Source organism: Xiphias gladius, chromosome 17 (assembly GCF_016859285.1).
Source record: "Xiphias gladius isolate SHS-SW01 ecotype Sanya breed wild chromosome 17, ASM1685928v1, whole genome shotgun sequence".
Taxonomy (NCBI): Eukaryota; Metazoa; Chordata; class Actinopteri; order Istiophoriformes; family Xiphiidae; genus Xiphias; species Xiphias gladius.
The window spans coordinates 5816149-5829953 of record NC_053416.1 but is presented as its reverse complement, the minus strand read 5'-3'; the positions used below and the strand labels follow the sequence as shown (position 1 = coordinate 5829953).

Sequence of the window (13805 nt, the reverse complement as noted above, 5' to 3'; positions counted from 1 at the left end):
TAACCTAGTCATGGTACCTAGTCATCAAACGTGACGTACAGGTTTCTTACGACCTTGGTTGGGATGAGAGATGAGGCGACTTTGCGGTTGATATGGTGATGGAGAGACTGATTGGCCGGGATGACCAAGAGTTCAGTCTTAGAGTGATTTAGTTGAAGGTGCTATTCCCTCATCTGTGTGGATATGTCTGAGAGACAGGCTGAGATCCATGCATAGACCTGGGGTCACCTGGTGGGAAATGACAGGTATAGTTGGGTTTCATCTGCGTAGCAGTGATAGGAGAGGCCATTAGTCTCCAGTTAGAATTAAGTCATATCATTATCTTCCACATCTTATAATAAAGTATTGTTGGGTTTAAAAATCGAATTTATTATGGGTTATGCATTTTTGCATCAATTTCTCTGTGCTAGTTTTAATTTTTTACAGTTTCATATTGTTTGGTGTGATTACTGCCACTGTGCAAATGCAGGGTGTTTCTCTCGTGTGGTGCTCACACGGACTTCTTTCACTCACCAGGTTTAGCGAAATGATTCCTGTCAGGCTGCGTCTCTGAGTTTCCTGCAATCCTGCTCCATTCGTTCAGACTAGAAAACACTGATTCCTAAACCTCATCAGAGAACCAGGCCCAGTGACTCAGCGGGAAGAAAAACCACATTGTCTGTCACATTTGAAAGTCAATGAGCGCAAGTGTTCTTTGATACATTGCACCGGCTATCCACAAAAATAGGAGGGGGAAATGCTGTGTACATTCAAACAATATCGCCAGCCTTTTTATCTTTTTTTTTTTTTTTTTTTTCAATGTTAAGTTTTTAATGAGTTGTTGACACTGATGATTTCAAACATCTGCTGGACCCTCACAGTTCATGATGGGATAAAACCAATTAGACTGCACCACCCCCGAGCTGGAGTTTGTTGGCTCTCAAGCATGTGTGAAACTCATCAGCTCAGGCTTCATCTGCCAGCTGACTTCCCAATGGATTGTTTCTCCCCGCCTTTGTCTCCACATTGGTCTGTGCAGCCTTTTGTATTGTCAAGGTTGTCTTTAAAAGAACAGGATTGTTGATAGATTAAAACATACTGTACATCAGCACAGTCTGAATACTGATCCAGATAACCTGAAGGCCAGAATTAGCATTTTTAAATTTGCTTCAGGCAGAGTTCTGAGGGACTACATGGTCTTCTGTTCCCTTTTTCTTCAAGTGCATAAAAAAGATGATTTTCTAAGCTAACAACTGTGAACAGACTTTTGTAGTAACTATGAACATCTTCTGCCCTCAAGGAAGACTACTTTTAAATGATAAACAACCTCTGTTCCCTTAGGGTAGACATTACAAACAGCAGAATGACTTTTACTATCCCTTTAATGGGAGATGTACACATTTTTTAATTTGCTCTTATTTCACAGTGAAAATGTGTGTGCCTGAAATGTTGAGAATTACTGGTGTACATTCAGCACAGCAGTAATTCAAGTTTTTAACATAACACATTCAAGTTTGGTTTCTTTGAATGTGTTATGTTAAAAACGGGACACGACTATGTAGTTTCAAGTTCGATATAGGCTCGGTAATTTCCTAACACGGCTGGTCACGGCATCTTTTAGCAAACAGTTCATTTATTTGGGACCATTTTCAGGCCCAGAATAATACACTTCGATAAACTACTGAGAATTTACAGCAGCAGGACGGTGTATGTGGAATTGCCTCAAAATAAACCAAAGTGGCTGTATTAGGAGAGGTCAGGCAGTGCAACAGTGGGGCTCATTGACGTGATTTTATTTATTTATTTTACGACAATAAAGGTCTTTGGCACAGAGGAATAAGATCTAACAGGCTTCGGCCACACAGACACTGTTTGTCAAAAGGATCATTCATTGTGGCTTTGTTCTTTTCATGGGACTTGTTGACAATTCCAAAGATATCAGCCTCATACTTGATAGGTTTTTTCATCCGTGCCAAAACACCACTAGATTCCTGTACACTATGGTTTGGTCCAGCTATCAACTGTGGTTGGAATTTTGTAGCGTCAACCACTATTTAAAATTACTTAGAAATTCAGTATGCAATCAGATGCAATTCGTTCCATGTGACATACTGTAAAGCATTTCTTTTTAAACATCTGTTGCCATTTTGGCTGCGACCTCCCATATAAAAACCACACTGACATTCATGCTAAGTACTTGAAACCAGGCCTCGCCAATATAATCCAATGGCAGAGCCACCGTGCCAGAAATTTCAAGACCTGCTGTTCCTGAAAGCGCCCTCGTAACTCTGATCCAATCTTTTTATTTCCAGTTTAAAGAAAGAAAAAAAGGTTTTTGGCACATTCTTCATCCAAGAAGGTGAAATGTTGATCCATAAAATTTAAATTAAAATCCAATTGAGAATGAGTTTGCAGCTTTCACTTTTACTTTACTTTGATGTCTACCTGCGCGTCAGCACCTCACTGGAATAACTGTGTATTTTTTTATGTAGTGAATTAAACCCGAGGCAAGAAAAACACCAGCGGCAGCAGTTCAGAACTGCAAATGTTGATATGGTGACGTGCGCCATCTGCAGACAAGAAAAATAATAGCTGCTGCAATTTTGCCACTTATGCCACTGCTGGACATGAGTGGTTAGAGCTTAAGCCCGTTCTGTGTCTCAAAATAGATGCAATTGGTCTTTGTAATTAGTTAAAACAGCACCTCTTCTGTCTCCTTGAATTCCCTCTCCTCCTCGCTTTCTGTCCACACACATTTCCTCTCCTCACCTTCTTATAACACCTTATTTCATTAAAGTGTAGACTAGCCTTTCTCCTTATCGACAGCCAGAAATTACTTATTTTTTTCAGCGCATTTTAATAACCCCAACAGGTTTTTCAGTCCATTCCCAGGTAATCAGAGCAGCAAGGGAGGCTTCTAACCAAGTAGCACTGCCAGCGGCTTCATATCAGTGCGGCCCTGCCACTTCAACAAGGAAAATGTCACTTTTGATATCTCCCCCTGGTCATTGTCAGGGTGGGGAGTCTAACCCAGCTAATGAAGTAAAAAGGGAAAAGCTGTGGGAGGAAAAATGGACCCAGCTTGATGATTTTCATTTTTATTTCTTTATTTTTATGTGTATATCATTTCCTTCCCTCTGTTTTTGTGCCCTGCCATTTAATGCATGATTATGTTTGAGTTTATACATCACATTTAGTTTTTTTGATGCCAGTATCCTCACCATCTTTGTACTCTTCTCCATGGCGATATTAAGAATGCATAGGCACGTTTGTTTGTCAAGGTAGCTCACTGCATTACAATGACAGCGTAAGTACAACACCAGCACGTGTTACTCATTAGACATTTAATTACTTCTAACAACCATGTGCTCACTAGCATTGTCAGTATTTCATGTCACAGCGTGAGTGTGGAGCCTTTGAACAGGCATAAAAAAGAAGAGTTCCCAACAAGATCTTTGATCAGCTTAGTTGGTCTGAGACGAGATGATGCGTTGCGGTGTCATCGCTGTGTGCGCAATATTTAATGCACTGCCATCCAGCTAATTTATCAAAAAGTCTGCAGCAGACTTTTAACTCACACACACACACACACACACGGTGACACACAGTGAGCTGTTGGTCATATATCAAACAGCGATACCATCGCTTCACAGAGCCTTTACTTTATCTTCATGGCTTTTATACTCATTTTTTCCCCCCCCTGTGTTTGTCATGTATTTGTCCTCTCATCCAGATGCTCCCACCACCACCCCTATACCCACCACAGCCACCACCACCACCACCACCACCACCACCATCACTACCACCATCTTCTACCCCGAAGCCAGTCAAGGTACAGTATCACCCTCACACAACCTGTTTATCTGTGTGTGTGCGTGTGCGTGTGTGTGCTCCCTTACTCAGAGCGCACCCCCGAATCACTCCATATATCTCCATCCTCATGACATGCTGGCAGTCATATTGGCATGCATGTTTCTTTACCTATGGGTCAACGTCACCCAGTTTGTCATTTACCAATTTTTAAAAGCTTTGACAGTTAATTATACATGCTATCATCATTTAACAGTTAAAAAAAAAAATGAATGGTTGACATCGCAGCGAGTATTCACATACTATATATTCACATACCAAATTCTCAAATGAAAGCTGGTATTCAAATAATGGCAGTGTTTCAAATAATGCTTGAACTGGGGGAACCTTGGTCAGTTTGTGCTTAGTTTCATGTTCACTGACGAAGACAGTGAAATGCAGAAAGCTCTGGAAAAGCTAGTAAGTGGATATTGCATTGAGAGTGTTTTGGCACATATATTGATCCCAAGGTCAAAAACATACTCATACTCCATACTCACAGATAGTCCAGCATTTTGGAGCGTGAGATGTGAAGGTTCAAATGACGATTCGAATCTCATGGATCTCTGTCTTAATTATGAATTTTAAACGGAGCCAACGAGTTGAGTCCAGTTTTATGCTAAGGGAGGCTAACCAAGTCCTGGTTTATGTTCCCATGTCACTCTCAGAAAGAAAGCTTATTGCCCAAAAAGTTAAACTTTTTCTTTCAGTAAAAAGCAAACATTACTGGTCATCATCACTGCAGAACTGCTATCGCAGCGTGGCTTATGTGGTCCACAGTTATTTCTGGTGTCGGTTAAAAAGGAGGATGTAGATGTTTGCAGCTGAATCCTTTTCTGACTTTTAGCATTTTTGTTCGGCACAGCCATTATGCGGTTGCAAACTCTGGCATTGCCACTGATGCACTGCACAAAGGTTCTATAAAACATTGGTTCACATGGAAAAACGACAGACGAAAATTGACCTGGGGGGAATTTATACAACCTCTTCCATCTCAGTCAGGAATTATGAGTAATTACGGTGCTCCGAGGCACAAATGATATGCCCCCACAAATTTTTCTAATTTTCAAATGTTTGTGGCCATGTGTGTTTGTGTGCGCAGTTGTTGGGATCTAGAGGACAGCTAGTAGGCCAAGACTAAGCTTGTGTTGTCCGGTTGTCAGCGCAAGCTCTCAGAGCAACCTGCTGTCCATCAACACTGTTCATTCACTACTGTGTTCCCAAGTATCCTTTCACAGCAGATTTTGAAGACAGGCCCGGTGCACAATAATATGTCATAAAAAGACTTGGTTTTCCCTATCAAACTGCTACTCCACAACAAAAGAAAAACATCGATTACAGTTGTAAATAGTGTGAAAACGAAGTTTGATATTACCTGATCTGACATGATGAGAAAACCTTAAGCAAACAAATAACTAAAAAGACTATAAATGACAAAACATGGATAATGGAAGCTCTGAATGTTTGATGAGTTTGATATTTGTTCTACAGCATTTACTCACTGCAGACACAAGAATTGCCTTTATTATGGAACATATTGTCCATAAGAAAGTTAAAAAAAAAAGTTAATTATGTACCATAGGTGGGTTGTGGGAAGAGGGTAGCAGTAGGGGTTAATAATAACTGAACACGAGCTCTGGAAAATTAGGCCCATTAGAAATAAACAAATTTAATCTCACTCTCTCAGCAACAGAACTCAGGGCTTTTGTGAGTGTAAATCTCCAAAGGGGGCAGACAGAAAACATCACTTTTTGCCTTGACTCAGAAATCGGCCTGTGCTCCAAATGCAATCAAAGCCTCTCTGACAGACCGCTCAATGGGAACAAATCTCACGAGGCCGCCAGAAATCACAGGCATTGTGCTTGATTATGCCATCTGATTGGATTAAAGAGAATACCTATCTATACAGGCTGATTGATAGCTCCTGCGCCTCAGATCAAGGAGTGCGGAGTCCGCACGGGCCTGTTCTGATTATATCTATCCTGACTGACTCATATTGAGATCTCTGCTGATTTGCAAAATGATCATACTTATTTCTAATGTGCCTGCTGAGAATAATAGACTAACCCAATAGGTTAATAACAATACTAAAGTCATATATTTGATAAAGAATGCTTGTACAAAATTCTTGACTTAGTGAATGAATGAGCGTGAGGCTATGTGATTTTTAAAAGGAAATAGGACACGATTTTCTTGCAAAGAAAAGTTGAATTCATAAGTAATAACTAAGCCTTTATTCAATTCAGCTGGCAACGTGGGTTTTGCTGCTACCGCCTTAGTTGGCCTGGTATGACCAATAATTTAGGTGGCTTAGCCAATGATAGATACATAATTGCTGCGTAGCTGATATCACTGAGTCTGTTCACTGACTTTTGACTTTTTCTGTTCTTGCACTGCTGTCACACTGTTGTAGCATGTCAGACATACCTCACAGTAGACACGTTTATTGTTTCCCACCAGTGGTCCCGCTTGGATTATTTTCCGTATGATGTCTGATATTCATGGTATGCCTCTATGTTGTTGGCGAAAATATGCCATATTAATAAACAATATATAGTCTACTCACTTTCAGTCAGGTTGCTTAATGACGGTGTCTTTGAAGCAAACAGCCCCAAGAGAATCTCTGAAAATGAAATTGAATTCAATGTAACTTTATTCCGTAGTTTCCACTTGTGCCCGCAGTCGCCGCTATTCAGCAAGAGCTTCATTGTCGCATTGTGACTCCTGCGTTTGGCGAAAGCAGGTTATCATTTGTCGGTTTCTGACTTAGCAGAACACAATGTGAAGTTTGTGCAAAAATGTATTATATATTCTATATCATTATAACATTCTACCGCCGCATCCATGTTTCATGACAGAGGAAGAAATTGAAAGTGAAAAGTAATGTAATCGGCAATTTTTGGAAACTGGGAACGCAGCAATGTCTTTAAAAAGTCCAATAGGGCAAGAGACATAAGCAGTCAATTTCCTTTGCGATGACAGAGGTTTAGATATCTGGCTGATGATTGTCTGACTGCCTCTGTTTTTTCACCATTGGATGACAAAGTTGTAGCAACGTCTCTGTTTTCCCAGATGTCAGTAATTACTTCGGTAAGTACAATATTATCGTAACCGAAGGAAATGATATCCAAAGTGATTCTTCTGTAGCTGCAACATATAACTGATATAAAACTGTTCTAAAGGCTTGAGCATGGAAAGTTCGTTCTTGACCTTGAGAACGGCATGTGAAAAAAAGTCCAAGTCCACTCGCTAGGTTTTTTTTTTAGAGCTTTCAACCGTATCTCAGTCTTCAGTAGGACATGAAGGTGGCTCAAGTGTCCTCACACGATCTGCAATTAGAAACTCGGTCACGTGAGAACAAGGTGTCTCTCATGGTCGTATATAATACTAGCTCTGATTTTATAGACACCGCTGTCTGCTCCGGACCAGCCGCGTATATCATGACAGAGATTAAATTAAAAGATTAAAAGAATTCAATAGGAGTCAAATGGCGAGAAAATCACAACCTAAAAAAAAAAGGTTTTTTAACTGAAATACAGGAGAATTATAGTGTATGACAATCTCTGCAGCCACTGAAAATAACAACTGTATCATGGTAAGTTATTTCACCCCCCCATGAACAGGACTTATGTGGGCTCCACCTGATAAAGCAAACCTCACGTCTTCAGTGCCAATATTTTCAGATTGAAACAACCCACTAACAGTTTCTGCCAGATGTCCTCTCTTTGCTTCCAACTATCAGGGGCATTCCATTATTACAGTGTATATAGTAGATTGAAGGCAGCAGACTCATATGGCCATAATACGCTCTGCCATTTGATTTAATTTACCCACAGCGTGCCACACAGATCAGAGACCCACCGCCAAATGAATCTATCAGAGCAGGACTGAGTTTTCTCTCTATTTTGATCAAATTGCCGAGTAGAGCACTTTAAAAAAAAAAAAATCTATTAGAGCCCCAACTTATTGCTCTTAAGTGTTTGGCAATGTTTAGAGGAGTGACATGAGGAAATGACTAAATTGCAATTTTCACTGCTGTATAAATTTGTGCTGACCAGCTCCTGTAATTAGGATATATAATTAATTTCTATTCACAGTCACCTACATTTTTGTATTCCTCCAAACACCTTTCAGGAGCTAAATATTCCTTTTCTCCTTATTTCATATCCTCTGTCTCTTTTCCTGTGTTTGGCTGCCCGTATTCTTTTTTTTTTTTTTTTTTTTTCTTGCCATTTCTGTTTCATTGTGGAAGATGCATTTTCCTTGAAAAACAACATTTTGTGCTGCACTCTCTCCTCAGGGGCAACAGTCTATTATCTTTTTAGTGGTAGTCAGGGCCAGCAGGAGGCCTTTTGTGAAACACGAGCCAACCCCAAAAGTACAAATTCACTTCTATCTCGGTAGGGATTCAACATACATCCTCCCACATATTTTACGTCTGTCATAGCACGGCCTCACTCTCTCCCCATCAGCACAATATGACTAATCATTACCCGATTCAACACACTACTACATGAACAATGCCACTTCATCTGTGAATGAAGAAAATAGATAATAAATGTGTGCCCTGTGCGAATAAAACACTCAGGTCGCCGGCTAGTATTACTTTTAATGGATGAAAGACCATAACAACAAAACAGGTAAAGGAAGGGAAGAGAAATAAATATACATTTAATTTTTCAGTGTCTTAAATAATAGAAACACTATCTAGCATAGTAATTTAAAGGATTTTATGAATTTAAATGGGCCTCCACATCCTGACTCACACAAGCACACATTGTGCCAGATAATGTGTGACATTGTTCCCACTTTGCTGTGTTCGGTTCCTTTTCCATTTTAAAATTGGAGCCAGCCAGCTATAACTAATTTGATTAAGGTTGATAGCAACACAATAACTGCCGTCATGTGACATACAGCCCTAAGAGGGCATCAATGATATTATAGCACTCAGCATCATGGAAAACACTAGTCCGGAGCCCAACACATCTTCTTAATGTGGGGGTATATTGTCTTCTTGAAGTATTACTGTGCTACACAATGACCAAAAGGAGATGAAACTCGTAAACCAGGGCCAGCAGGTAATCAGCTAGCGCACAATATTTGACAAGTACCACAAGTAAAGACAGATTTAAGATAATTCAACTAAGTATTTACACACAAACACTCATATGTACACTAGATTACAGCTGCTAGGCTGCATAGAGTTAGAATAACTGCTGAATTGTGAATATAAATCCTGTATTTGAATTGCTCTTATTATATCAAAACTTTACAGTCATAGATGCACAGGAAAAGGAAAAATCCCAAAAACCCATGTCTGGATGAATGGAAAAAAAAAAAAAAAAAAGTGCCTTGGGTTTGAATTTAGTTTACTCAGTTTCCAAGATGCAGAAGATACAGAATACTGTATATCACACACTATGGAATTGTTTTTTTTCTATCTTCTAACAAGATTAAGAGGCTACAGCTATGCTAGCAGCTCTCAGCAGGGATGTACAGCTGTGTTTTAAAGTGAAAGCAAACATCAGCATGCTACTGTGCTCACAGTGTTTGCGTGTTTACCATCTTAGTTTGGCTTGCTAGCATGTTAACATTTGCTAATTAGCACTCAATACAAATTAGAGCTGAGACTGATGGAAATGTAATTCATTTTGCAGGTATTTGATCATAAACCAAAGCACTTTGCAAATTTAAATTTCAGGGGATCACCAAAGTCATTCCATGGCATTCAGTCCAAATGAGATAACTCGAGACATGTCACTAAAACCCAAAAATGTCAACGTCATGGTGGTGAGGCATCACCAAAGGATTCATCCTCTACGGTCCAAGAATGTCTGTACAGAACCTCAGGGTAATCCATCCGGTCGTTGCTGAGATATTTCACTTTGGTCCAAAGTGGTGGACTGAATAACTGTCCGACATTGTCGTCCAGCCTATTATGGTATTTGGTCGCAGAGTTTCCCTCAGTTCCATGTTAAAGAAGCAAAAAAAAATTCTGGGAAATCACAAACTGAAGCCAGAGTAGAGAAGGCTGGTCAGAAAAAGTGGATCCAAAAAAAACGTAATCTAGCAGCCAGCAGGGACACCCGGCAGTCTATTGGCATTTTCGTTACCACAGGGTTCCACCTTATGCATTTCTGCCAATCTAATTATGATTGGCATGCAATTACCTCTGCATGTTGAGCTGGATGTCATGTCACAGTGAGTCTCCAAAGGGTTCGTGAAAACTTTGGTAACCAGTCTGTGGTAGGCGCAGCTGTGGCTCGGGAGGTCCAGTGGGTTGTCCACTAATCGGAATGCCGGTGGTTTGATTCCCAGCTCCGCTAGTCCGCATGTCGAAGTGTCCTGGGGTAAGATACCGAAGCCCAAATTGCCCCTCCGTATGTGAGTGTGCGTGTTTGTGTGTGTGTATTTGTGAATTCGGCATGCAGTGTAAAGCGCTTTGAGTGGTCGTTAAGACTACAAAAGCACCATGTAAGTGCAGTCCATATACCTTATAGTCATGGAGTTGTGTCCACATCATGTCTGTGAATGTAAGCAAGGGCTTACATTCACAGACATGGTCTCTGACCTGTGAAGTTAGAGAGATGTCGCTCAGAAATTGAGGCTGCTCAAAAATGTACAGGCCAGTCACTCAGCAGCAGACATATAGAATGGTCCCACATGACTGACACCCACACTGTAATGAGGGTTAGCAGGCCATGCCGCCTTTCTCTTGATTGAGGCTTTCAGGGAACAGAGGCTTCATTCAACATTTTTATACCAGTGAACACAAGTACATTACCGTCTTCAAGCGGTGCCAGAAATATAACCAAAAAAAAAAAGGCCACTGTTTTCTTCTGAGGTGACCCTGCTTTGCTTCAAAGCAAGATCAAAGGTCTGTTTGCTGGACTGTTCTGTTGAAAAACGTGAAATTCCATGAAAATAAAAATCCTCGGATCACTTGTTTTCCCAACTATATCTCAATATGTAAGACCTTTCTCAATCTGTATTCTGTCTATGTTTGCATGGACTTGAGAAACGTAATCAGTCAGGGCCCAAGCACCCTTCCCGCCTCCCCTGAACCAAACCCTCATTTGGCCAACTATGGTCCCAATGCCCTAAAGTGTTGTTTCCCTGCCCATTTTACTGAGCTATGCTGTCGGATTATTCGTTTAGTTCTATCATAATAATGCCCACTTATAAAACTTGCTGTGACGTTTTAAGAGAGATGAGTCAGACTGCTCAGACTGGTGACAGTCAATACAAAATGTAAAGAACCCTGTTCTGTCTCAATCAATGGCAGCGCAATTAATATGCAACTGTAAATAGCTTCCGTTTTGTTTGATTAAAGCCAGATCAGGTAAATCGGTATGCTACAAACATTTCATACACGTATATCCTAATTATCTTTACCTGTGTGATCTTTACTACTTTTCACTTAAACACCAATACAGTGCTTTTGGATCCTCTGAACTTAAGTTGGCAAAAGTTGCTTAGATGATCTAATCTTGTTTAAAATGCAGTGTGATACCATAAAGCTTGGGTTAAGGCCAATTTTAATTTGCGAACTCACTAATCTTGCCTTGAGCCAGAAGCACTTGTTTAAGTACAGCAGCAAAGTAGAATAAACACATGCCAGAGTAACAGAAAAACAAATCCTGTAGATAATGCTGAGGATCTAACAGTGTTTTTACAGAGGTATACTTTAACCAAATATACTAAGAAATTGCCAGTATAATGGCAGGCCTGTGGCATTATTTAGCACTGGTATGTCTCAACTACTCAAAGGACGCTGGAGAGAAATGGATCCACAGAGGATCCAGAAATTCTAAGACGGGACTGATACAGCCTCGCCTTGTGAGACTGCTGGTACCCTGAGCGTCTGGCAGTAGAGCGGAGGTGTCACTTCGGCCAACTGCTCCCTGAACAATTGCACATTAGTACTGAGCACCGCTCTGTCTCTTACAAAAACATCTGTCCATGTCATGACAGTTTACAGGCAGTGCACTTTCTCATGTCTCTGCTGAGACAGAAGACCAAGGAAACGCAAGGCACACTGTTGTACTTTTAGCCCTCCTCAAATTAAATTGCAGCTGTTAAAACTAAGTCCTACTTGAACATGATAAGCGTTTGTGTGTTTTTTCTTGCCCATCTTCCAGACTTGAACAAACTTTGTTTTTTATCATTTCAAATTCATTTCAATGCTTTTACCGTTTTAAAAGGTTGAAACTTTAATGCAGACATGCTGAACACTTAGAGCCAGTTATGATTTTAGACGAGCCCCACTTGTTGGTGGGCTAGCATCTCCCTCAGAAGTGGTTCTAAAAGGCGTTCTGTATGTTTACTCCAGCACAGCATTTCATTCCCAGGAAGGTGCAAGCCCTGCTTCTGTCTCCATTAGCTAAAATGCAGCGGAGTCCAATGGTCTGCATTGTAGTTATGCAGGGGACCGGCTATGATTTGTCTCCGTTGTGTACATTGGTTTGGTCTAATATAAAATCCACAAAAACAGTGCAGCTGGTCTCACTGGTTGCATTTGCAGCAAGTTGATGAATCTCAACCAAACACAGAGTTGCAGTGAAATGGTGTTTTAGTCATTTCCAGTTCATTCATCTTCAGCCATGCTTTGAATCTGACATGCCATATAAAACATATGAATTCACAACAAACTGTACACAGTCATCTTTAAATAACCTAGTACAGTAAACTACATTTAAAATTAAAAGTAGGTGTTGGCAGTGGTAAGGGTCATTAAACCATTTTGGTTGATATCTCATCCTCACCACATCATCACAACACTGAACGCGGTTAGTTAAAACTTGAGTCGTTGCCATACCAAACAGTCCCTTTGTAAATAGTTGGTAAAGTGTTTTCCAAGCCTTACACTGTTAAATTAGGACAGCTGCACAATTATTTCCTCTTGATAGTTTGTCTTTTCTCCACACCAAAGCTGCCAACAGTGCATAATGGTTTCATCCATATCTTCTCAAGCAGTAGCCACATTCCCCTCTGAACGGAATGTCCAGTGTGTGCAGTAGATATATATATTTGTTTGTGCGCGCATGTGTGTGTGTGTGTGTGTGCGTGTGCTTGTGCGCGTGTTTGTGTGTGTGTGCGCGCGCGCGTGTGTGTAAGCTTTTGTTTATCTCTGCACTGCCTTTGGTTTCCTTTGATTTCCCTTAAGCCTTATGTCTTTTGTCATGTTCTGGTCTTCTGAATGCTTGCTTATGGGTGTCATTTGTTTTCTCCCCCTGCCCCACTCCCTCCCTGCCTCCTCCCCCATTTCTCCTTTATTTGCATGCTGTTCCTCCTGTTCCACACCTCCCTCCACAACTGCCATGTCCTCTCCTTGTGTGCTCAGACACTGCGCCCAGCACTGAACCTGCAGCTCATGGTTGGTATCTCTACTTTCTCTTTATGTCTCTTTTTTTTAAAGTGTATCCTGTCTTTGCAGCATGCCTACCTTTACTGTTGCACAGTACCCATTATTGTTTCAGGCCGTCCAGTCTGGAAATGTCCCTGGTATCAGTTATTTATTGATCATACTGTTATGTCCTTTGATGCCCCTTAGCAGCCTGCCAGGTAACAGTCAGGCTGCATTTTATTTTTGTTGCATTAATTGTGCCACAAAGATGGTTACACCAATCAGCCACAACATTAAAACAAAACCAGTTACTGGTTGTAATATTGTGGCTGATTGGTGTAAAACAAGGTGTCACTGCATAGAGCCTGGCATGGCATGCAACACCCTTTTTTTTTTTCAAAAGTTCCTCACTGGAACTGCACTTGTGAAATGGTTGCTCCAACTAACCAATTACTCTGTTTCCCTGAAGGTGCCACAGAGGAATAAAACCACTCTGGGGCCAGGACTGATTATATCGACAGCATGAAATGATTTTGTGTGGAGGCAAAAAACAGATTCATTTACTTGTTTTCATTACTTTGAATGAAGATGATATACATCATTTTCTCATTTTGCCTAATTTGCATCCATT

At 40.7% G+C, this 13805-nt stretch overlaps 1 protein-coding gene across 5 annotated transcripts in view; it reads left to right on the top strand.

The window, feature by feature from the left end:
* Positions 1-13805, top strand: part of cadm1a (cell adhesion molecule 1a) — a 374105-nt gene that overhangs the window by 326338 nt on the left and 33962 nt on the right. For 2 of the 5 annotated variants that reach the window (XM_040151021.1, XM_040151020.1), the window contains 2 exons: positions 3713-3811; positions 13172-13204. The exons of 1 other annotated variant lie outside the window; for it this stretch is intronic. In XM_040151021.1, the coding sequence (XP_040006955.1) occupies positions 3713-3811; positions 13172-13204 (132 nt within the window). Of the gene's footprint in view, positions 1-3712; positions 3812-13171; positions 13205-13643; positions 13736-13805 lie in introns of those variants that run through there. 2 more of the 5 variants (XM_040151025.1, XM_040151022.1) reach the window with 2 other exon arrangements.